The sequence below is a fragment of the Lepus europaeus genome, chromosome 5 (genome assembly GCF_033115175.1).
Source record: "Lepus europaeus isolate LE1 chromosome 5, mLepTim1.pri, whole genome shotgun sequence".
Lineage (NCBI taxonomy): Eukaryota > Metazoa > Chordata > Mammalia > Lagomorpha > Leporidae > Lepus > Lepus europaeus.
Genome location: NC_084831.1, coordinates 62,171,110 through 62,195,705, shown reverse-complemented (window position 1 = coordinate 62,195,705; position 24,596 = coordinate 62,171,110). Strand labels below are relative to the sequence as shown.

Sequence of the window (24,596 nt, the reverse complement as noted above, 5' to 3'; positions counted from 1 at the left end):
TGCTAATACTAACTGATAGAATCAAAAAGGGAGAGAAAGATCCAACATGGGAAGTGGGATACACAGCAGACTCATAGGATGGCAGATGTCCTAAACAACACTCTGGCCTCAGAATCAGCCCTCAAGGCATTCAGATCTGGCTGAAGAGCCCATGAGAGTATAGCAGGCATGGAAAGCCAAGATATCATGGAAAAAAAAAAAAGACCTAAATGAATGATCTCTGTGAGTGAGATCCCAGTGGAAAGAACGGGGCCATCAAAGAAGGAGGTACCCTTCTCCGAAGGGAGGAGAGAACTTCCACTTTGACTATGACCCTATCGGAATAAGATCAAAGTCAGCGAACTCTAAAGGCTTCCATAGCCCTGGCAACTCATGACTAGAGCCTAGGGAGATCACTGACGCCATGAACAGGAGTGTCAAATTGTTAAATCAGCAACAGGAGTCACTGTGTACTTACACCCCATGTGGGATCTGTCCCTAATGTGTCGTCTAAAGCCAAGTGATGCTATAACTAGTACTGAAACAGTATTTTTATACTTTGCGTTTCTGTGTGGGCACAAACTGATGAGGTCTTTACTAATTATATACTGAAGTGATCTTCTGTATATAAAGAGAATTGGAAATGAAAAAAAAAAACAACCTGGTGTTAAAATGGAAATGGCATAGAAAATTAATTAATTTGAAAAAAAATTATGTAGGATCTCTGTCTTTAATGTGCTGTACATTGCTATTTAATGCTATAATTAGTAATCCAATGGTAGTTTTTTCACTTTATGTTGCTATATGGGCAAAATGTTGAAATCTTTACCTAATATATACTAAACTGATCTTCTGTATACAAAGAGAATTGAAAATGAATCTTTACATGAATGGAAGGGGAAAGAGAGCGGGAAAGGGGAGGGTTGCGGGCGGGAGGGAAGTTATGGGAGGGCAGAAGCCATTGTAACCCATAAGCTATACTTTGGAAATTTATATTCATTAAATAAAAGTTTAATAAAAAAAAAAAAGAAAAACTACTACAGAACATGCCAAAAAAAAAAAAAAAAAGAAGAAAAACCATATGATTCTCTCAATAGATGCAGAGAAAGCATTTGATAAAATACAACACCCTTTCATGATGAAAACTCTAAGCAAACTGGGTATGGAAGGAACATTCCTCAATACAATCAAAGCAATATATGAAAAACCTACAGCCAACATCCTATTGAATGGGGAAAAGTTGGAAGCATTTCCGCTGAGATCTGGTACCAGACAGGGATGCCCACTCTCACCACTGCTATTCAATATAGTTCTGGAAGTCTTAGCCAGAGCTGTTAGTCAAGAAAAAGAAATTAAAGGGATACAAATTGGGAAGGAAGAACTCAAACTATCCCTCTTTGCAGATGATATGATTCTTTATTTAGGGGATCCAAAGAACTCTACTAAGAGACTGCTGGAACTCATCGAAGAGTTTGGCAAAGTAGCAGGATATAAAATCAATGCACAAAAATCAACAGCCTTTGTATACACAGGCAATGCCATGGCTGAAGAAGAACTTCTAAGATCAATCCCATTCACAATAGCTACAAAAACAATCAAATACCTTGGAATAAACTTAACCAAGGACGTTAAAGATTTCTATGATGAAAACTACAAAACCTTAAAGAAAAAAATAGAAGAGGATATCAAAAAATGGAGAAATCTTCCATGCTCATGGATTGGAAGAATCAATATCATCAAAATGTCCATTCTACCAAAAGCATTTATAGATTGAATGCAATACCAATCAAGATAACGAAGACATTCTTCTCAGATCTGGAAAAAATGATGCTGAAATTCATATGGAGACACAGAAGACCTCGAATAGCTAAAGCAATCTTGTACAACAAAAACAAAGCTGGAGGCATCATAATACCAGATTTCAGGACATACTACAGGGCAGTTGTTATCAAAACAGCATGGTACTGGTACAGAAACAGATGGATAGACCAATGGAACAGAATAGAAACACCAGAAATCAATCCAAACATCTACAGCCAACTCATATTTTGATCAAGGATCCAAAACCAATCCATGGCGTAAGGACAGTCTATTTAATAAATGGTGCTGGGAAAATTGGATTTCCACGTGCAGAATCATGAAGCAAGACCCCTACCTTTCACCTTACAAAAAAATAAACTCAACATGGATTAAAGACTTAAATTTATGACCCTACACCATCAAATTATTAGAGAACATTGGAGAAACCCTGCAAGATACAGGCACAGGCAAAGACTTCTTGGAAAATACCCCAGAAGCACAGGCAGTCAAAACCAAAATTAACATTTGGGATTGCATCAAATTGAGAAGTTTCTGTACTTCAAAAGAAACAGTCAGGAAAATGAATAGGCAACCGATAAAATGGGAAAAAATATTTGCAAACTATGCAACATATAAAGGGTTGATAACCAGAATCTACAAAGAGATCAAGAAACTCCACAACATCAAAACAAACAACCCACTGAAGAGATGGGCCAAGGATCTCAAGAGACATTTTTTGAAAGAGGAAATCCAAATGGCCAACAGACACATGAAAAAATGTTCAAGATCACTAGCCATCAGGGAAATGCAAATCAAAACCACAATGAGGTTTCACCTCACCCGGTTAGAATGGCTCACATTCAGAAATCTACCAACAATAGATTCCTGAGAGGATGTGGGGAAAAAGGGACACTAACCCACTGTTGGTGGGAATGCAAACTGGTTAAGCCACTATGGAAGTCTGTCTGGAGATTCCTCAGAAACCTGAATATAACCCTACCATACAACCCAGCTATCACACTCCTTGGAATTTACCCAAAGGAAATTAAATTGTTAAACAAAAAAGCCATCTGCACATTAATGTTTATTGCAGCTCAATTCACAATAGCTAAGACTTGGAACCAACCCAAATGCCCATCAACAGTAGACTGGATAAAGAAATCATGGGACATGTACTCCATAGAATACTATACAGCAGTAAGAAACAATGAAACCCAGTCATTTGCAACAAGATGGAGGAATCTGGAAAACATCATGCTGAGTGAATTAAGCCAGTCCCAAAGAGACAAATATCATTTGTTTTCCCTGATCGGCGACAACTGAGCTCCAAAGGGGAAACCTGTTGAAATGAAATGGACACTATGAGAAACAGTGACTTGATCAGCTTTTGTGCTGACTGTTGATGTACAATGTAATACTTTATCCATTTTAGTATTTTTTTGTTCTAGTACTAGTGGTTGAAGTCTATAATTAACACACAATTATTTTTAGGTGTTTAAATTTTAACTGTAAAGTGATCCTGGTTAAATATAAGAGTGGCAAAAAGAGAGGGAAGAGATGTACAATTTGGGACATGCTCAATCGGACTTGCCCCAAATGGTGGAGTTAGAAACGTGCCAGGGGATTCCAATACAATCCCATCAAGGTGGCATGTACCAATGCCATCTCACTAGTCCAAGTGATCATCTTCAGTTCACAATTGATCACACTGATAGTTCTAAGAGTCAAAGGGATCACACAAACAAGACAAGTGTCTGCTAATACTAACTGATAGAATCAAAAAGGGAGAGAACGATCCAACATGGGAAGTGGGAGACACAGCAGACTCATAGAATGGTAGATGTCCTAAATAGCAATCTGGCCTCAGAATCAGCCCTTAAGGCATTTGGATGTGGCTCAAGAGCCCATGAGAGTATTATAGGCATGGAAAGCCAAGACACTCTGGCAAAAAAACAAACAAACAAACAAAAAAAAAAACCTAAATGAAAGATCTCTGCGAGTGAGATCCCAGTGGAAAGAACGGGGCCATCAAAGAAGGAGGTACCTTTCTCTGAAGGGAGGAGAGAACTTCCACTTTGACTTTGACCCTATCTGAATAAGATCAAAGTCAGCGAACCCTAAAGGCTCCCATAGCCCTGGCAACTCCTGACTAGAGCCGAGGGAGATTACTGACGCCATAAACAAGTGTGTCAAATTGTTAAATCAACAAAAGGAGTCACTGTGTACTTATGTCTCATGGGGGATCTGTGCTTAATGTGTTGTCCAATGTGAAGTAATGCTATAACTAGTACTAAAACAGTATTTTTACACTTTGTGTTTCTGTGTGGGTGCAAACTGATGAAATCTTTACTTAGTATATACTGAATCGATCTTCTGTATAGAAAGATAATTGAAAATGAAAAAAAAACTTGGTGTTAAATTGGAAATAGCATAGAAAATTAATTTCAAAAAATATCATGTAGGATCTCTGTCCTTAATGTGCTGTACACTGTTATTTAATGCTATAACTAGTATTCCAACAGTATTTTTCACTTTGTGTTGCTATATGGGGCAAACTGTTGAAATATTTACTTAATATATACTAAACCGATCTTCTGTATATAAAGAGAATTGAAAATGAATCTTGATTTGAATGGAAGGGGAGAGGGAGTGGGAAAGGGGAGGGTTGTGGGTGGGAGGGAAGTTATGGGTGGGGGAAGCCATTGTAACCCATAAGCTGTACTTTGGAAATTTATATTCATTAAATAATAGTTTAAAAAAAAAGAAAAAAAAGACTTTCAAATAATTTAGTAAATATGAAAAGTGATTGACAGCTAATACAAATATTAAGAGTGTGCTTTAGCCAGGTAGTTCTTAGGAAGAAAATAAAAAAAAAGAAAATAATACTTTCTGAACTACTAAATATTTGTAAAATGAAAATATAAAGAATAACATAATAAATTATATCACAATTCTCCTTTTATAGAATGATAGTTTTAAATAAAATTACTCATAGAAGTTTTTATAACTTATAGCTATTCAAATTCATTTATGCAAGAAATTATGAGTAAGGTTTTTTGGGAGGAATTTAGGGATAAATTATAAAAAGAATGCCAATTCTTTTTTTTTTTTTTTTGACAGGCAGAGTGGACAGTGAGTGAGAGAGAGAGAGAGAGAGAGAAAGGTCTTCCTTTACCGTTGGTTCACCCTCAAATGGCCGCTGCCGCCCGTGTGCCGTGGCCGGTGCACCACGCTGATCCAAAGCCAGGAGCCAGGTGCTTCTACTGGTCTCCCATGCAGGTGCAGGGCCCAAGCACTTGGGCCATCCTCCACTGCACTCCCAGTCCACAGCAGAGAGCTGGACTGGAAGAGGGGCAACCGGGACAGAATCTGCTGCCCCGACCGGGATTAGAATCCGGTGTGCCTGCGCCACAGGCGGAGGATTAGCCTATTGAGCCGTGGTATCGGCCTAAGATCAGCGCGGTGCGCCGGCCGCAGCGCGCTACCGCGGCGGCCATTGGAGGGTGAACCAACGGCAAAAGGAAGACCTTTCTCTCTGTCTCTGTCTCTCACTGTCCACTCTGCCTGTCAAAAAAAAAAAAAAAAAAAGAATGCCAATTCTAATGCATCAACATTCTGTGAAGGGAAACGTCTCTGAAATCATGTACAACAATGTCCAGGATAAATTGTCATCAGTCCCATCATAAATGTAAAGTATGAAAGACAAGGCATCATTATTTTCCCTTGCTGTTCCAGTGACTTTTTTGAAGACAAGTCCGTATGAAATATCATAAATGTGCAGTAAACTGACCACAGGCACAACGCTGTGGCTGACAGGCAGATGAATCAATTTTCCTAATGATAACATCCAACTTTAAAGATCCATTACAATTTAAATATGCATTTGTAATAGTTATTATTCTGTGCTAACATTTATTTAATATTTATTCAAACAATTCATTCTCTGATCATACTGTTTATCTTTGGCCTCAGCTTTAGCTCAATATTGAATTTTTACTCCTGATTATGATTCATTGATTAATTCATTAATTTAAAACATTAATTTGGCTTTGTACTATGTTCTAGTCCATATTACTAGGATTAATTTTGCCTGTGTTTCTAGCCTGATGAAGGTTTTTAAGCTTCTGATATTGTGAGTATCTCAATGCCTTATTTGTATTTTTTACCATAGAATCAAGTAGTCTGTCTGGATAATGTTAGGTACACATATCTGTTGTATTTGCTGATAACTTTAAAGTATTAATTCAAAGTAGTCTATCTATATGTCATTTGTAGCATATAATTTATTTACTCATACAGATTCTTAATGAAAAACTTCAAGCAAACCAAAAATTTAGGAGAGACATCTTCTATAACATGAAACCCATTTCTAGGTTGACAAATGGTTTCAGTAAGTATTGTAATAGAATCCAATAGGAGAAAGGGGTTCCAAGATGGCAGAAAAGTGATAGGAGAGTCTGAACCACAGAGGGTAAAATTAATATTTAAAAAGGGGAGAAACCACTGCCTAGATAAAGCGATGGGAAATTTGCAGTGGGAAACCCAGTGAAAACAACAGAGATGGTCCAGGTCTGCACCAAAGAGCAAATAAGAAAAAAAAAATACATAGTAGTTTTGGACCCAGGGGAGAAAATGCAGGCCCCAGCAGATCAGGTGAGAGGGGAATCCACAGGCTTATGGAGCTGCAGATAGCAGTAGGAGGGAGAGCTTGGCAAACTGCTTTTGAAATTCTATGCAGGGGAAAAAAAATAAATAAGGAAGTGGTGCACCTCCCTCCCTCCATATCTCTCTTTCCCCACCCTAAAGAGACAGGCAGGTAGCCAGGAGAAGCCATTTTGCTCCTTTTTTTTTTTTTTTTTTTTTTATGCAGGCAGGTGGCTGCAACCCCTACCTCCCATGCTGGGCACAGCAATAGCAGGGGTCACTTCACTCCCAACCCAAACAGCAAGGGCCACAACAATTCAGAAGAATTCCTCCCCCTCCATGCAAGTTGTATGATAAAGGAAAGTCCTGCCTATGGGAAGCTCATGCCTGCCCACCATTGAGAAGTGAGCAGGGCTCCAGTAGGCGGGGTCGCTTTGCATCTGCCTGGGACTCGCAGACCTATAGAAGCTCTTAACAGAGGGAACTGTGCTCACAAGCAAGACTCCACAGATCAAAGGTGCAGTTAATTAAGCAGTGCAAATGACTGCTGAACATACCAGGCATTAACACCAGGGCATCTCATAGCTGTGAGGAGAAGGGCAGATCAGATCAAAAGAGGTGAACACTCTCCTCCATCCAGATAACCAGAGGAGAGCTACAAAGCCCCATGGAGGCTTTACCTTGGACACTTGCTCCATCCTGTAATACTGAACAGAGCACCCAGGCCACACCCAGCACATACCTCTTTGTACTCACTGAAAGTACAGACATTCCACTAAGCCACAAAGACACAAATCAAATATAAAAGACATCAATTAAAAAAAAAAAGCTACACAAATGCCAAAGAAAGAAATTTAAATAAGAATAAGTGAGATACTATAAGCCCCCTAAAGGAACACTAAAACATTTCAATAGTGGAAGATGAAGAGATTGAGGATATGCCAGAAATAGAGTTCAGAAAATTAACCATCAGATTACTTAGAAGCAATTAGAAGCAAATTTATGAACTAAAAGAAAATTTTTCCCATGAAATTGAGATATTAAAGAGAAATCAGAATGAAATACTAGAAATGAAGAATTCAAGAGATCTATAAAATGCAGTGGACAGTGGAAGGTCTTAACAACAGAGTAGTGAGGTAGAAGAAAGAATAACTGAACTAGAAGACAAATTCTGGAAATTTTACAGACAGGCCGCTATCATACATCTCTTACCAAAATCCACTCAAAATGGACAAAAGACCTAAATCTATGACCCAACACCATCAAATTATTACAGAACATTGGAGATACCCAACAAGACAGCAGCATAGACAAAGAGTTCTTGGAAAAGACTCTAGAAGCACAGGTAATCAAAGCCAAAATCAGCAAAAGAGATTACGTCAAATTGAGAGGCTTCTGCACGGCAAAAGAAACAATCAGCAAAATGAAGAAACAGCTGACAGAATTGGAGAAAGTATCCACAAACTATACAACAGATAAAGGGTTATAACCAGAATATATAAAGAGATCAAGAAACTCAACAACAACAAAACAAACAATACAGTTAAGAAATGGGCAAAGGACTTAAACAGACATTTCTTAAAAGAAGAAATCCAAATGGCCAACAGGCACATGAAAAAATGCTCAGGATCACTAGCTGTCAGGGAAAATGCAAATCAAAACCACAATGAGGTTTCACCTCATCCCTGTTAGAATGGCTTACATATAGATATCAACAAACAACAAATGCTGGTGAGGATGTGGGGAAAAGCTACCCTAATCCACTGTTGGTGGGAATATAAACTGGTATAGCCACTATGGAAGAAAGTGTGGAGATACCTTGTAGGTCTGAATACAGACCTATCATATGTCCCAGCCATCCCACTCCCGGGAATCTACCCAAGGGAAATGAAATCAGCCTATGAAAGAGCTATTTATACCTCCATGTTTATCACAGCTCAATTCACAGTAGCAAAGACATGGAATCAACCTAAATGCCCATCAGCTGTAGACTGGACAAAGAAACAATGGGATATGTACATCATGAAATACTACACAGCAGTAAAAAAAATATATCATTTGCAACAAAATGGATGAAACCAGAAAGCATCACCCTTAGTGAAATATGCCAGTATCAAAGGGACAAATTCTATATGTTCTCCATGATTCGTGATAACTAATAGAGCACCTAAAAGGCAACCTGTAGAAATGAAATTGACACATTGAGAAACAATGATTTTGAACAGCACTTCACTTGACTGTTGAGGAATAGCTTTTTATTCTACATTTTTGTTTATCTTTTCTTTTCCTTTATAATATTTTCCTTATCTTTTTTCTTTCATATGAATCATTGAACTCTTTACTTAACATAGAGTTAACCATATATGTATAAAGTTAACTGAAAATAGGTGTTAATAAAGGATAAGAGTGAGAATAAGAAAAGGAAGAAGAAGGTGGGGTGGGAGTGGGGGTGGGAGGGAGGGCACAGTGGGAAGAATTACCAAGATCCTAAAGTTGTAATTGTGAATTATATGAAGTTCATAACCGCAAAGCAGTACAGTCCTGCATACATTCCCATGGACTTACTTCTAAGAGTACAGCTTTACAGCTTGCCATAGGACCCCAAATTTCCTTAAGCTGACTGGTAGAAATAGCAGCTTAAGTGTTATAAAGATAAATGGATGGGATTAAGTGGTAAGTGACCATATAGATAGGCTCAAGTGTTAAAGTGATAATGTAAATAGGACCAAGTGTTTGGAAACAATACTAGACAGAATTGAAAAGGAGTAAGGCTCCAGCATGGAAAGCAGTCCATACAGCAGACTCATAGAATGATAATTACTTTAAGTAGCACTCCAACCTCAGAATCAGCCCTTAAGGCATTCCAGTCCAGGTAAAAAGCTCAGGGGAAGCATTTCAGGCATGGAAAGCCAAGACATTCTGGCAGAAAATGCCCTATATAAAGGACCCCTGTGAGTGAGACCCTAGTGAAAAGACGTGGCCACCAAAGAAGTATACACTTTTCTCTGAAGGGAGGAGAGAACTTCCACTGTGCTTATAGCCTCCTCAAGCTAGTGGATCCAAAAGACTTCCATAGCCAAGGCAGCTTATGTCAAGAGCCTTGGGTGATCACTGATGTCATATATAAGAGTGTTATTTATTAAGTAAACAACAAGAGTCACTGTGCACTAACTTCTCATGCAGTACTTCCATCTCTAAATAGTTGTATCATGAAACTTAATATTAAAACTTATTCTCTTTGCGTTTCTGTGTGGGCGCAAACTGATGAGGTCTTTGCTAATTATATACTGAAGTGATCTTCTGTATATAAAGAGAATTGGAAATGAAAAAAAAAACAAAACAACCTGGTGTTAAAATGGAAATGGCATAGAAAATTAATTATTTTGAAAAAAAAATTATGTAGGATCTCTGTCTTTAATGTGCTGTACATTGCTAATTAATGCTATAATTAGTAATCCAATGGTAGTTTTTTCACTTGATGTTGCTATATGGGCAAAATGTTGAAATCTTTACCTAGTATATACTAAACTGATCTTCTGTATACAAAAAAAAAAAAAAAACTTATTCTCAAGAATTACCTACTTTCAGTATATTAAATGGAGGATATTATTATGTCTCATAAGTTATAGTTATGTCTAAGAGTTTGAAAAAGATGTATCATCCTTGGGTTCTTTAAATTCAATTAAGTTTGTAAAAAGTAAGAAGAGGGAGGAAGGAAGGAAAAAGAGAAGAGGGGAAAAAAAAAGTGAAATCACTTCCTAGAAGCAATAACAGAACAGCCCTTGTGTAGCCTGTTATGAAACATTCTTTTTTTTTTTTATTCAATTGTTTCTTTTTCTTTTTCTTTCTAGGACTAAACAGGAGAGGGAGAAGGAAGAAGATGGGGACAGTGGGTGGGAGGATGGTGGGACGAATCACTATGTTCCTAATATTGTATTTATGAGGTACATACAAATAAAAAGAAAAGAATAAAGAAGATAAAGGAAAAAAAATAATTACCTAAAGTTTGCAAAAAAAAAGAATCCAATAGAATACACTTTTTAAGATATTACCATACATTACCATATTTTGTGCTTAATTCATAATAATATAATTAGAGATTTAAAAACAATGTCTCGTTAAAAGTTAGATACAGCTCTCTGTGTGGTCTTCAACTTCTAGTCTGGTAATCCAGGTGGAAGAGGAAATGATGTTGATTTGACAGGACTTCCTTTTGAAGCACAAGTTTTGGTACTTCCTTGTAAATAAATAAATAAATAAAATCTCCAATCTATTATTAAGATGTTTGATTCTCCTTTTTTGGAATATTATAGAACTCTTAAGATAATAGTTTTTGACATTTACAATGTTTTCTAAATAAACTAGAAAACAAATGAGAACACCCATGCTTATCCTGAAAACTTCAGAATCTGAGCATTCTTCAAGATTTCATAAAGCTCATCTTTGACAGTTTTATTATCTGACCTCTTATTCAGACTATCATTTGTCTAACTTAAAATTATTAAACATAAAGTTCATGCATTCAATTGTGTAATCACTTTATTAACTTAGTGTTTACCTCTAGTCAATATCTATTTTATTGTTTCCTATTTGAGGATAATTATTGTTTATTGAGGAGGTAGAAACAAAGATTCAATAGAGTTTACCTTTTCTTTTTCCCCATCCACCAATATATTCCACCCTTGTTACAAGAAGAGGACCCTTTTATGCTTCCCTTGCTCTGAATATAACTAGTTATTTGATTGTCTTTACTGCAGTGTGTAAAACTTATGATTTCTGAGAATTATCTATGGCAATATTCTTACCAGAACTCAGATGGAGTTTACATAAACACATGTCCAATTAATTAATTGAAGATGTGAATGTATACATGAAAACAGACATATATGCACATATATTTGTTAATATGTTTTATAGCTATAAATTATAATTGCATTTCCACATCTTCATATTATGTGTTCTGTATATGAGTTGCTGGCACAGAACTTTGAGTTATAGATTTTATATAACTCTAATATGTAAAAATGATTTTAATATATTCAAATAATGAAAGGTAGAGTTACTTGATTTAAAAATTATGCAGCTTCTGCTGTGTATATTGATATTTCATTTATGAAACAAGACATTGATGTTCCCAAAATTATAGACAAAGACATAATTTACTTTTAGAAAACAACTAATGTGAATTTTGAAATGTTGCAAAAATACCTGTTGTCACTCAAATTTAAAACTCTTAGTTTCTGCATCTGTCCAATTTCTTCAGGAAGAAATTCTAGCTTATTGGAGCGTAGAGACATAACTGTTACATTCTTACAGCTTCCAATCTGTAAATAACAAAAGAATATAAGAAAGAAATCATAGTGTTATGTTACTTTTATTTTAATTTCTCCAATATATAAAACAATTTAACTCACATATTTCATCATTTTAAACTTTCCACCAATAAATGTATTATCTTACTTTTTATATACTTGCTCTTAAAAGTTTGTGAATGTTATTACTTTTAGATATTAAAAATATTTCATATTCCTTTACATATTAAAAGCATGAATTATATCTGTTTTATTGTTAAAATACTTGAGTTTATTTTTGCATATATTATTTTGTCTATCAAGTAAGTCCTCTTGTATCTGTGTGTATACAGAAGAACATACTTATTCAAAAAATGAATCATAGTTGACAGTTCCTAGGCAAAGCTAGTTTTATTTTGTGTATAATTTTATTTATCATTTTCATAAATTTTGGCTTTGAAAGAATGATATAATGATTACTGTTCTATTGTTATGAAAGTGTTCAGAAGAAAATGTTAAATTGAAAATGTACTTCACATTCTAAACATTAGTAAACATAGGCCGATTTGGAGATAAAAATTAACAGAATTTCTTGGTGGATCCTGAAATTAAAATATTATTATGCACATGAAATCATAAAAACATATTTATATTAGAAAGCTTATACTTCAAATATGGAAATGTAATGTATCCCAAAGTATTACTTATAGCTATTCCTGAGAACAAGATAAATTCAATGATTTAACATTGAATTTGTTAACATTTGTTAAATTATAATATTTTATTACTTTACATGAAATGTTTAAATCAAATTTCTGGGTAAATATAAGGACTTGTCAGTAGTCATTCAAAACAAAATATGATTGCCAAGCAAATATATATGTAACTGATTCCCATGCAGGTTCACAGCTCAACTCATGAATCTACTCATGAATTTATTATTTCACCGGTTAAGATTTTATCTCAAAACGCATTCATTAAAAGTTAATTGATAGAACACAAGTTTATTCCTTACTTCTCTGGGTAATTCTGGAAGGAAATTTTCATCGACTGCTAATGTTCGAAGACTATGAAGGTAACCAATAGTAGAAGGTAGTGACTCCAGTTCATTACAGCTACAATCAAATTCTTCTAATAAAGATAAACTGGAAGGTAAAGGCATTAATCAGACATTTCAAGTTTAGATGGCAATAAAGTTTTAAAAAGCTACACATCCAAATTCCTCAAACAAACCTTATTCAAGTGATAACATATCATATTATATAGATTAATGTATTTTATCAATTTGGTCAAATGATTCAATGTCATCAAATAAATAGTTACATTGTGTAAAGTAAGTAAGGTTTATTTTCTCCCTTTCCCAATTCATCATTGAATTGGGTCATGAAAAATGATAGGATGGTTTTTCGTTTATTTGTTTACAACTTAGGTGTTGTACCTAGATGCTCATAATACATCTTCCTTGGAGTGAATTTCTATAAAACTGGTATCGGGGAGGGAGAAGGGTACAGAGAGCAGACCCAAGAAAGGGCCGCAAGTACGGGAAGCAATAAAAGCAGTGATGCTTTGCTCAGAATTTTATTAAGCACTTTAGACATTAAAAAAAAAAAAAAAAACAAACCCACAAACGTTTTCCTTATAATAACTACTATATTATTTTAAAACTCACTTTACAAGTCCTAGATCGCTTGCTGACAATAGCAATATTACATGAATACTTAGCAAACCGTTTCAACCATTAGATAACAACTTAAGAAAACATTTACCAGAAGGTCCAATGCCTTCTATAAATTTTAAGAATCATGTATTTGAAAACACCCCTTAAATATCTAACATGGTGTAGTTTGTTTAGCCAGTAAACTTAAGCACAACCATCTAAAATGTTTTTAGTTTCTTTCTATCAACACGTTTAAAACATATGATACACAGATTCAGGTCACACAAATTAAAATGTATCTTTGATTTTAGCAGCTTAAATTTATGGACAATCTTATCTATAAGCCATTTAAAATAAAACTCTTAATAAAATTTCCTAAATGGACATAAAATATGTACACACATATAACATAGCATAATAGACCAATATAGCAATTTTAATAATAGCTTTTAAAATCTTTAACTCTTTGTGTAGATTGCCAATTGATTTGAATTGCAAGCGATCTAGGACTTGCTCCCTCATTTCTCTATTCTAAGCCCAACTTGTTCTTTCATTTCTCTATTCTCTCCAAGGTAGGAAACTAATTCTATTATGAAGGAATCTGTAGGATGCACAATTTATTCTTTAGACCTTATAAAAGAGATGGCTAACATTTTTCTGTAATAGCATAGCCAAAATAAGAACTTAAATAATAATCTCATAGCTAGATTCACTTCGCCATCAGCGAAGTATACAGTAAGTAGAAAAAACCTCCCTTTCAGACCAAAGGGAAAGAAAGTTTTAAAGTGAGAATATAATTTTCCTCATGGGCATTGTCTACCTTAGAAAAACTACTACAGAACATGCCTGTGACTATAGACTTGTAGTTCAGGCCACCGAAGATTAGAGATGGGACACGGGCACTCCCTTGACTTGCATCCTCTGGTCTGCTTGAACACAAACCAGGAGGAAAAGAAAGCTCGGCATCAGAAGCAATGGGTGGCAGGCCTATTAATGGCTGATCTGTACAGTGATCTGCCCTCAAGGAGACCCAACAGGCCAGTCCACTGCAGTGGCTTTCAATGTGGTAAGCCTGGGCTTCAGCAGAAGTCAGCTTGTGAAGAGCCCTGGCAGCTCTGCCAAGAGTTGGATCACTGGAAATGGACCTGCCCTGGAGTCGAAGGATGCCCAGGTCAGAGCCACAGATCTTATTGGCTCTAAGCTGAAAAGCCCTTCACTCAGCCCAGCTTCCAAAGTGACCACTGCAGCTGAGGGGATGGTCAAGTAGGGTCAGCAACATTGCAGGCAGAACTGTAAATTTCTTGTTAGAGATGCCCCCTGCTTTTACCTGGCCAGCTCTCCTCCCAGGGCAGCCAAGTAATGAAAGTCAACAGGGTGCCTTCCCCTAGGAGGTTCACACCTCCCTTAGGATATACCCCATGTGAAGAGATAGATAGGCCTGGGCCTCTGAATTTACAAGGCCTAAAGCCCACCAGATTATTATCAAGCCCCTTCTATCAGGTTCTATTTGCCTCTCAATCAGAAAAATTACTTGTAGCTTAGACAGCACCTTTCTTAGCTCCTCTAATAATGACTCTGTCCTTTGTTCTAGACCCTGTCTAGTGCACTTGGGCCTCATCCCTTTGTAATCATAACCTCTACTCTACCACCAATGGCGCTACTCCCAATCTGTGTGTACTGATGATCCTCTTCCCCACTTAATGCTGTATAATTGTTCAAACCTGGTAAATGCCACTCTTAGGATCATTGGTTACTATCCTCACTCTGTCTTTTATGACCTTGTCTAAATATGATCAGAGTCGGCAAACTTGGAAGGCTTCCATAGCCTTGGCAACTCATGACGACAGCCTAGGATGGTTCCTGGCGCCATAAACTAGAGTGTCAATTAGTTGGGTCAACAACAGGAGCCACTGTGCACTTGCTCCTCATGTGGGATCTCTGTCCTTAATGTGCTGTACATTTTGATTTAATGCTGTAACTAGTACTCAACCAGTATGTTTCACTTTGTGTGTCTATGTGGATGCAAACTGTTGAAATCTTTATACTAAATTGATCTTCTGTATCTAAAGAGAATTGAAAATGAATCTTGATGCAAATGGAAGGGGAGAGGGGAGGGTTGCGGGTGGGAGGGAAGTTATGGGAGGGGGAAGCTATTGTAATCCATAAGCTATACATTGGAAATTTATATTCATTAAATAAAAGTTAAAAAAATTATAAAAAAAAAACTCACTTTACAGATAAAATTGAGACTCACTTAAAGAGACTCACTTACCTAAGCCCACTCACAGCTGAAAAGCTGGAACTTAAATGTAGACCGCATGGATTTACTGTTATGCTGCCCCGTAGCCTATACATCTGCAGTATAGGTTATGGACAGGGATCACTTCAGTCTGTAGATGCTCTATTTGGCTTACACAGTATTATAAATGCTAATACATTTTTGATATAATCATCCAGAATTTTCATGCCCTGCAAAAGGTGAAGATCTGGCAATATTGGACCTGCATCCTCCATGACAAGTAATGAAACAGTAATATCTACTGCCTTCAGATAAGCACAGTTCTTCTGTTTGTCTCCAGTTTGTCACAGTTCCCATCACTGTGTTCTTAGCTAGCCTTAACCCAGATCTTCAGAACGGGAACTGAATGACGGTATACGGAAGTTGTCGAAAGGAAACGAGACACTGCTGAGAAACAAAGAGGGACTGGCCTAGGGATGGCTCCAGCTATGCTGAGGTTGCTGTTGATGTTTTTCATATTATTAAGTAGAATATTATTATTATTATTGCTATAGTAGGAAGGAACTCCGTGGTTGAAGCTCTCCGCCACTGGAAACATAGCAATGAATTCAGGTGAACTGGGATAGTAGAATGAGCTTCCTGTTTTATCTACTGAAACTAGCTAACTTGAATGCAATTTGCTCCTGCCATTTAGTCAACAAGTGAACACAGAAATTAAGCAGATGGATCAGTAAGAACGGATTTGTGTTCCAGCTCTGTCACTTACTAGATTTATTATCTTGGGGATCAATAATTAAAACAAAGGCTGCTGCAACTCAAAAAATAAAGCTGATTTTATTTATCTGCCAGGCAAGCAAAGACAAAGGGAAGAAATTCTGTGAGTAGTTAATGCTCCAGGGGGAATAGTCAGTGATGAAAGAAGGGTGGTGGTAGTGGATCCAGATGATTACATGAAGGACGGAACACCTGCTTTATGGAATGGGTGCAATGGGCACCTAAGTCTGTGACAATTAGGCAACTCAAGTCTCACTGTGCGTGGGTCAGGTAAGATAATACATCTAGCTCTACTCTGACTCTTACCAGGGTCACTTAAGGTTCATGATACCAGCAGTTCAGCTGTTAGAACTAGTTGTGGAGAAACACAGCTTTCAATTTTGTATGATAGCTCTTTAGCAAGTGCTGTCTAAATGGAAACTTTTCTTTTTTACATAGACAAGTCACATGACTTCTTCCCAAGTTTTAGTGTCTTTATATTTGCAATGAGGATGCTAATAATTCCTGATTCACACAGTTGCTCTGAGTATTTCATGAAATGTAAGTAAAGAACCTAGTGTAGTACCTGTCAAAAATGCATGCTCATAAAGTGATTTTTTCTGATAATTAGTGAACCTGGTTAATGTTGTTTCCAAATCCTTTGAATCCCACATGCAGGGATGGCCACAGGTACCAGGTATGCATAATTGTGTGACTTTTCATAGGTATTTGTAGGGGCAGGAATCATGTGGGAAATGTGTAACAGATTTTGTTTATTAAAAAAAAAAGATAAGCCAAAATAACCCAACATTGTGTCTTACACATATAATACAATTAATAACTTTTGAAGAATCGCATAAAAGAGTTTGCTATTAATAGTCTCAGGTCATGGGCTCAGCAAGTGTTCACAAAAGCACCAGGGATTTTTTAAAATAAACATTTCATAAATATGTTCAGAGGTAGAAGTCAATGAAGGTAGCTTAATAATTTAAAAAATATAATTAAGTTTTCTCTTTTTGAATTAAAAATACATTTTGAAGTTAGTTTTGAGTTACAGTAAGGGGTCTCACCCTGCATGATTTCAAAATGCAAATTTCAGTTATCATGTCTCATTAAATTTTATCATGTTTTAACAACATGATTCAAATGCTAGTTATCTTGGTATTTAACTGTGTATAGTATCACCTGTACATTTTTTTGAAATATAGTATAATATCAGCACATGTACAGCATAAACTGATCAAAAGTATTGCAGTCTATAGTCCACATACCAGAATGTGAAATACAGACACATGCTGTTATCAGAAAGTGTCACATAATTTCCTTCAAAGTGTGTTAGTGATCAGTCACTGCACATCTGTTACGCAGTTCACATATAGATAGCAAATCATGTGTTATCTTCTTCGTTCCAGCAGTGGACAAATGCGACAGGGAAAAGGATTTAACCTTTAAAGAACTACTACTAAGAGCTACTAAGAGGCACCAAGATGGCAGAATAGGGACAGAGATTACTCTCTAGTCTAGGAGAAGATAGTTACAAAAAAACCAAAAAACAAAAAACAAAACATGGAGAGAGTCCAACCTCAGAGAAGACTTAGGGAGAAAATGGCAGAGGAAACTCCACACAAATTAGAGGGACACAGTGGACCTGCATGCAGGGTGAAGGCACGCACCACTCAGGACCCCAGCAGCTGAGAGCTTGAGCACCAGCTTTGGAGAGTGAGGTGAGACCAGACTGCAGCAGCAGCCCATGCCACTGGTGACAAAGCTGTGGGAAAGCCTGGCATGAGTCTGGATTGGAGTCCTGTGGGGGACAGTGTACTTGCCAATCTAGAGGAAAAAAAGGGTGATATGTTTCTGCCTCCCTGACCTTTCAGCACCAGAATCCTGTAACTAGCTGAGAGTGGGTGGAAGCTATTTTGGACATACATACATACCAGCTGTGCCAACGTGTCTGTGCCCCAGTAACCAGCCAGGAGGAGATACCCGAGTCTGGCTAGGAGAATTGACAGGAGGCTGGGTGCTCGTGACTGTGGGCACCTTGTGTCTGGGATTGTATAAACACTGTGGCTGCATGTGGGCAGCACATGCTTGGGGCTCCATGATTCCTTGGTGAGGGTCATTGCTGTGGGATCTGCGCTCACACCTAGGACTGCATGGATCCTTTGTGTGGTTCTTGTGGCAGAGTTGATGAATACTGTACCCACTGGGGCTAGCATCCAATCATTGGTCTCCTTGGAGGAGAGGAGATGAGTAAGAGACTATGCCAACCAAGCTGAACAAATTTCCCCTCTCAGAAAAACAAAAAAGCAGATTTATCCTGCCAATGCTGCTGAATTTGGGAGTCACCTTGGATCCTCCCCTTACCGTAGAACACCATAGAATACTGTAGAATAGAGCTCCTTGGCCACACCCAGCACATGCCTCAGGGTATTCACTGAAAGAGCAGACACTCCACTAATCCACAGAGGCATAGTCCAAAGATAAAACCCATCACAATGGTGAAAAAAATAAACCAACAAATATCTCCATAAATGCCTAAAAAGAGCACAGCAATTCAAGAAACAAGAATAGGAAAGACAATATGATGCCTCCTAAAGGAACACACTTCAATACTAGGATGTGAAAATGAAGAGACTGAAGAAATGCCAGAAACTGAATTTGAAAAATTGATCATAAGATTAATTAGAGGTAATCAGAAGCAAATCCATGAACATGACACAAAATCTGTACATGACACAAAAGAAAATTTTCCTCATGAAATTCAGATTTTTAAAGAGAAATCAAAATGAAATATTGGAAATGAAGAATTCAACAGAATAAAAAAAGTGGTGGGCCGGCGCCGTGGCTTAACAGGCTAATCCTCCGCCTTGCGGCGCCGGCACACCAGGTTCTAGTCCCGGTTGGGGCGCCAGATTCTGTCCCGGTTGCCCCTCTTCCAGGCCAGCTCTCTGCTATGGCCCGGGAAGGCAGTGGAGGATGGCCCAAGTGCTTGGGCCCTGCACCCGCATGGGAGACCAGGAGAAGCACCTGGCTCCTGGCTTCGGATCAGCACTATGCGCCGGCCACAGCGGCCATTGGAGGGTGAACCAACGACAAAAAGGAAGACCTTTCTCTCTGTCTGTCTCTCTCACTATCCACTCTGCCTGTCAAAAAGAAAAAAAAAAAAGATTTATTTAAAAAAAAAAATAAAAAAAGTGGTGGAAAGCCTTAACAACAGAATTGGTGAGGCAGAAAAAAGAATATCCAAGTTAGAAGGCAAATCTCTAGAAATCTTACAGCAGACAAAAAAAAAAAAAAAAAAAAAAAAAAAAGGAAGAAGAAATTAGAAAACTGAAAAAAAAAATAGTGTTGGAGATCTACAGTCTACTATCAAATGACCCAACAAATGGGTTCTAGGAGTTCCTGGTTCCTGAAGGCATGGAAAGAGAGAATGGATTACAGAAAACTTCCTTAATTTGGAGAAATAAAGGGCCATCCAAGTAAAGAAGCACATAGAACTCCTAATAGACATGACCAGGAAAGATCTTCACCATTACACACTGTAGTCAAACTCTCCACCATAAAACATAAAGAAAAGATTCTAAAATGTACACAAGAGAAATGCCAGATCACATTCAGAGGATCTCCTATTAGACTCACAGGTGACTTCTCATCAGAAACCCTACAGGCCAGGAAGAATGGTGAGATATAGTCCAAGTCTTAAGAGAAAAAAAAATTCAACCCAGAATACTGTACCCTGGAAAGCTCTCATTTATGAAGGAAGGTGAAATAAATACCTCCTATAACAAACAGTAATTGAAAGAGTTTGTTACCACTCTTCCAGTCTTACAAAAGATGCTTAAGGATGTGCTACACACAGAAACAGAAACATGGTCATCACTGTGAAAGAAGTTGAAGGCAGATAAGCTGTACTTTGGAAATTTATATTCATTAAATAAAAGTTTAATAAATGAAAAAAAAAAGTTGAAGGCAGAATATCTCCCAGTAAAGGTACAAAGTGAACAATAGACATATTTATGGAAAAATGGCAGGGCCAAGTCATTCTGTATGAATAGGCACCTTGAATATAAATGGCCTCAACTCTCCAGTTAAAAATATAGACTGAGTGGGGAAAAAAAAAGCAAAATCTTTTTATTTGCTGCCTACCAAAACACAACTTACCAACAAAGATACATGCAGACTGAAAGTGAAAGGATGGAAAAAGATATTCCATGCTAACAGAAATCAAAAAAGAGCTAGTATAGTATTCCTAATATCAGATAAAATAGACTTTAATACAAAAACTGTTAAACAAGACAAGGGCACTGTGCAATGATTAAGGGATCAATTCAACAGGAAAATGTGACTAAAATAAATGTGTATGCACCTAATTACATTGCACCTAGCTATTTAAAAGAATTATTGATGGATGTAAAGAGAAATGTAGACTCTGATTTAATAGTAATGGGAGACTTCAATACTCCACTTTCAGCAATGGACAGATCAACCAGACAGAAAATCAGCAAGGAAACAACAGTTAATTGACACCGTAGACCAAATGGACCTAATGGTATCTACAGAACTTTTCATCCTACAGTTGCAGAACACACATTCTTCTCAATACTGCATGGAACTTTCTCTAGGATAAATCACAGGCCAGGCTATAAAGCAAGTCTCAGCAAATTCAGAAAAATCTAAATCATTCCATACATCTTCTCTGACCACAATGGGATGAAGCCAGAGATCAACAACTCGAGTGTCACTAGGACATATGCAAACACATGGAGACTGAACAGTGTGCTCCTGAATGAACAGTGTGGGTCATAGAAGAAATCAAAAGAGAAATTAAAAAAAAAAACTGTTGAGGAACAGTTTTCTTTTTTCATAGTGTTTGTTGAACTCTTAGTATAGAATTAATCTTTTGTGTATAAAGTTAATTGAAAATAAATCTTCGTGAAAAGTAAGAAAGGGAATAGGAGAGGGACGAGGAAGAGGGGTGGGAATGGGGGTGGGAGGGGGGGTACTCTGGGAAGAATCACCATCACTGTGTTCCTAAAGTTGTATTTATGAAATGCATGGAATTTTTAATACCTTAAATAGAAGATTTCTTTTGAAAAAAAAAAAATAAAGCATTACTATCGGTTGGATAATGCTTTTTATCACCCTATATTTCTTGGAGATTTAAATGAAAGTGTAGAATTTTCCTTTGTATACCAATGACAACTTTATTAATCTAGCCAACAAACCAAGGAATTATTTCCATTTTTAAAGCTTGTTACTTTGTACAGACTTTTGAATAGGCTATTTCTGCTACACTTAGCCACATTGCAGTTGCTTTACCTGAATTCTGGATGAAATATAACATGACACATACAACTGAAAATATTCAAGCACCATGGCAAGAAAACAGCAAGCAATATGCGTGCAACATAATAGAAACTTGTAGCATACTGTGTGAATGACTTTGCAGCATATGAATAGAACACAAATGGAGTTAGAGAAGAAAAAGCAGAGCTTTGGAGTATTGGCACTGCTACTATTACAGAGAAAGACTAGATAACCTGCCAGGGGAATTTAGTGAAGGCAAATTAATCCACATAAATGAGGGAAGTGATTGTGATGAAAAGGACGAATATGTCCCAGAGGAAGTAATGCTGACAATAATTTCACATAAAAGGAACTCTCAGATATATTCTATGATACTGAGAGCACAAAGGATAAAATTTGAAAGCTGATTTAAACTTTAAAAAGAGCATGACAATTCACTGATACAAAAAAAAAGATGTTCATTCTGTGTCATTACTTCTGCTATGAAAACAGGAAGGCAAGCACTATTCAAACTAATCTTAACAAATATTACCCCAAACTCTTTCATTCTCAATGTTCCTAGTGTTTAAAATGACAATGTACTAAATAGAAATAGAAATTTTACTATTTTTCTAATTCCCCATATATGTATAACCTACAATAACTGTTCAATGGGTTGGTAAAATATTTTAAGGATCTTTGTAAGAAAATCATAAATTTCCAATTGAGTAAGACTGTTTTGCCTAGTTTCAGAATATATTATCATTTTATAGTCTGAGATAATGCAATTTATAATAAGAATCTATTTGGTCTTCACCCACTTTCTGGCACAGAGATCCTAAAACCCTTGGAATCTCCAAAGTAATTAGTGCTCTTTTTATGCTAATGCTGAGGGCCTTGGGATGGTGGCTGTTTGCCTTGGGAAACAACCATATGGTTAGAGGATAGAAACTTTCAGTTCCAACTCTGACCTCTAAGGGAAAGCAGACTGAAAGCTGTTGATCACCAATGGCAAATGACATAATCCATCATTGCTTCCAGAATGAGCCCTCCGTCAAACCCCAAAAGCCAAGTTCTGAGAGCACTCCATGAAAATGCCGGGGTGTTGTTGCCTCCAGAGAAGGTACGGATGCTCCCTTACTCCTTCCCACATCTTTCCCTCTGTACATTTCCATGTGGTTACTCCTCCGTAAGATCTCCTCTGTAAAATCTCTCATAATAGACTTGTTAAATGTTTTTTCCTGATTCTGTGATCCATTCTAGCATAAGTTCAAACCTGAAGGAGTCACTGGAATCCCCAATTTACAGGTGACTAGTTAGAGTGTTTTGACACCTGGACTTGGGACCAGCATCTAAATGGGGACGTCTTGTGGGCGTAGACCCTTAACACTGGGGATCTGATTTTACCTTCAGGCAGATGTGTCAAGCTACAGTTAAATTGAGGACACCCTACTGGTGTCCACAGAGAATTGGGGAATTGTTTGGTTTGGGAAAACCCACACATTTCAGTCATCTGAAGTGCTCTGTGTTATGTTTTAAGAACACAGTAGGAAACAGAGTCCATTTGGTTCTTCCTATAGTGTTCCGCACAAGTGTGTAAAGTAAGGACTTTCTGTATTAAAAAGATAACATTCTTACTGAACCACAGGATATGCCAAATCAATAATTTAGAGTCTGGAACTATTTTATGTCTTTGGGTTACAAAGAAGAATGAGTAGGTACAAAATACTCCTTTTTTGATGATTTCTGAAACTCCAGATTCAAATTCATAATGCATAATTCCAGCTGATTTTATTGATGGCTGTCTTGATAAAACTCACTGATAATGTATTAATACAAGATCTTATATGGAAATGATTATTACACTTAATTAGATTGTCACTATAATTTGTAATAATGATGTAGAATACAGATCAAAGATTACCTTTTTTCTTAAAGAAGTTTTATCTTTGGGGTGGGGGCACTCAGCCTGGTGGTTAGGATGCCTGCATCCCGCACCAAAGCAGCTGTCTGATCCCTGCTCCGCCCAGACTCCAGCTTCCTACTACGGTGGACCCTGTGAAGCAGCAGTGATGGCTCAAGTACCTGAACTCCTGCCACTCACATGGGAGACCTCGACTGCTTTCTCATCTCCTGGCTTTGACCCAGCCCAATCATCACTGTTGAAGCAGATGGGAAGTGAATCATTGGATGGGAGCTCTCTCTCTTTCTTTCCCACCCTCCCTCCCGAATAAAAAATTTTTAAAAGAAGTTTTATCTGTATAATTATACACGTTAAGCGTGAAAACAAGTTGCAAAGAAGTGTAAAATACTTTGAAGCAGTACTTCCCAAAATTTGTAGTGTACACCAGTCACCAAGAGAGCTTATTTAAATGCAAATTCTGTATTTTTGGTTTGGGATGCAGCCCAGATCCTGCATTTGTAGATGTCCCTGGTCCAGGGGCCACTGAGTTGTGAGGATTTAAATAAAGTGTTTGAAAATATTTTAAGAGTAACTTTGAAACACAGACAGTAGACATGTCAACAACAGGTGAAATACTTATAAATATCGCAAGAGTGGTGGTTAGGTCAAATATGTATCAGTATGGGTGATGCTACTGGTAGTAATAATGTTTGAAATCAAACACAACAATGTTGACTTCATTTTCTAAAAATATTCTTTACATTTTTCTCTATTTTAGTCTTTACGAATTACTGTATGTTAGGAAGATATTACTCTACTATTAACCCAAGAGGGATGGTGAATACTACATAGATTATCTATAATTTACCTTTAATATCATTTATGACCATTAGATACTATTAAATCTAGTATAAAGTAGATGATAATATACATAAAATAAATGGCTTTGGGCTTCTCCTTCTTTATCCACTTTTAATTCTTAGCAGAAGTAATATTATTTAGGGGGACGTATTTAGACAGGTTTGGGCTCCAATACTAATG

At 37.0% G+C, this 24,596-nt stretch overlaps 1 protein-coding gene across 1 annotated transcript in view; it reads right to left on the bottom strand.

Moving 5' to 3' along the window:
* Nucleotides 1-24,596, bottom strand: part of LRRC7 (leucine rich repeat containing 7) — a 594,815-nt gene that overhangs the window by 119,077 nt on the left and 451,142 nt on the right. The window contains exons 12-13 of the mRNA XM_062193395.1: nucleotides 12,730-12,859; nucleotides 11,632-11,747 (exon numbers count right to left, since the gene is read on the bottom strand). Of these exons, the coding sequence (XP_062049379.1) occupies nucleotides 11,632-11,747; nucleotides 12,730-12,859 (246 nt within the window). The remainder of the gene's footprint in view (nucleotides 1-11,631; nucleotides 11,748-12,729; nucleotides 12,860-24,596) is intronic.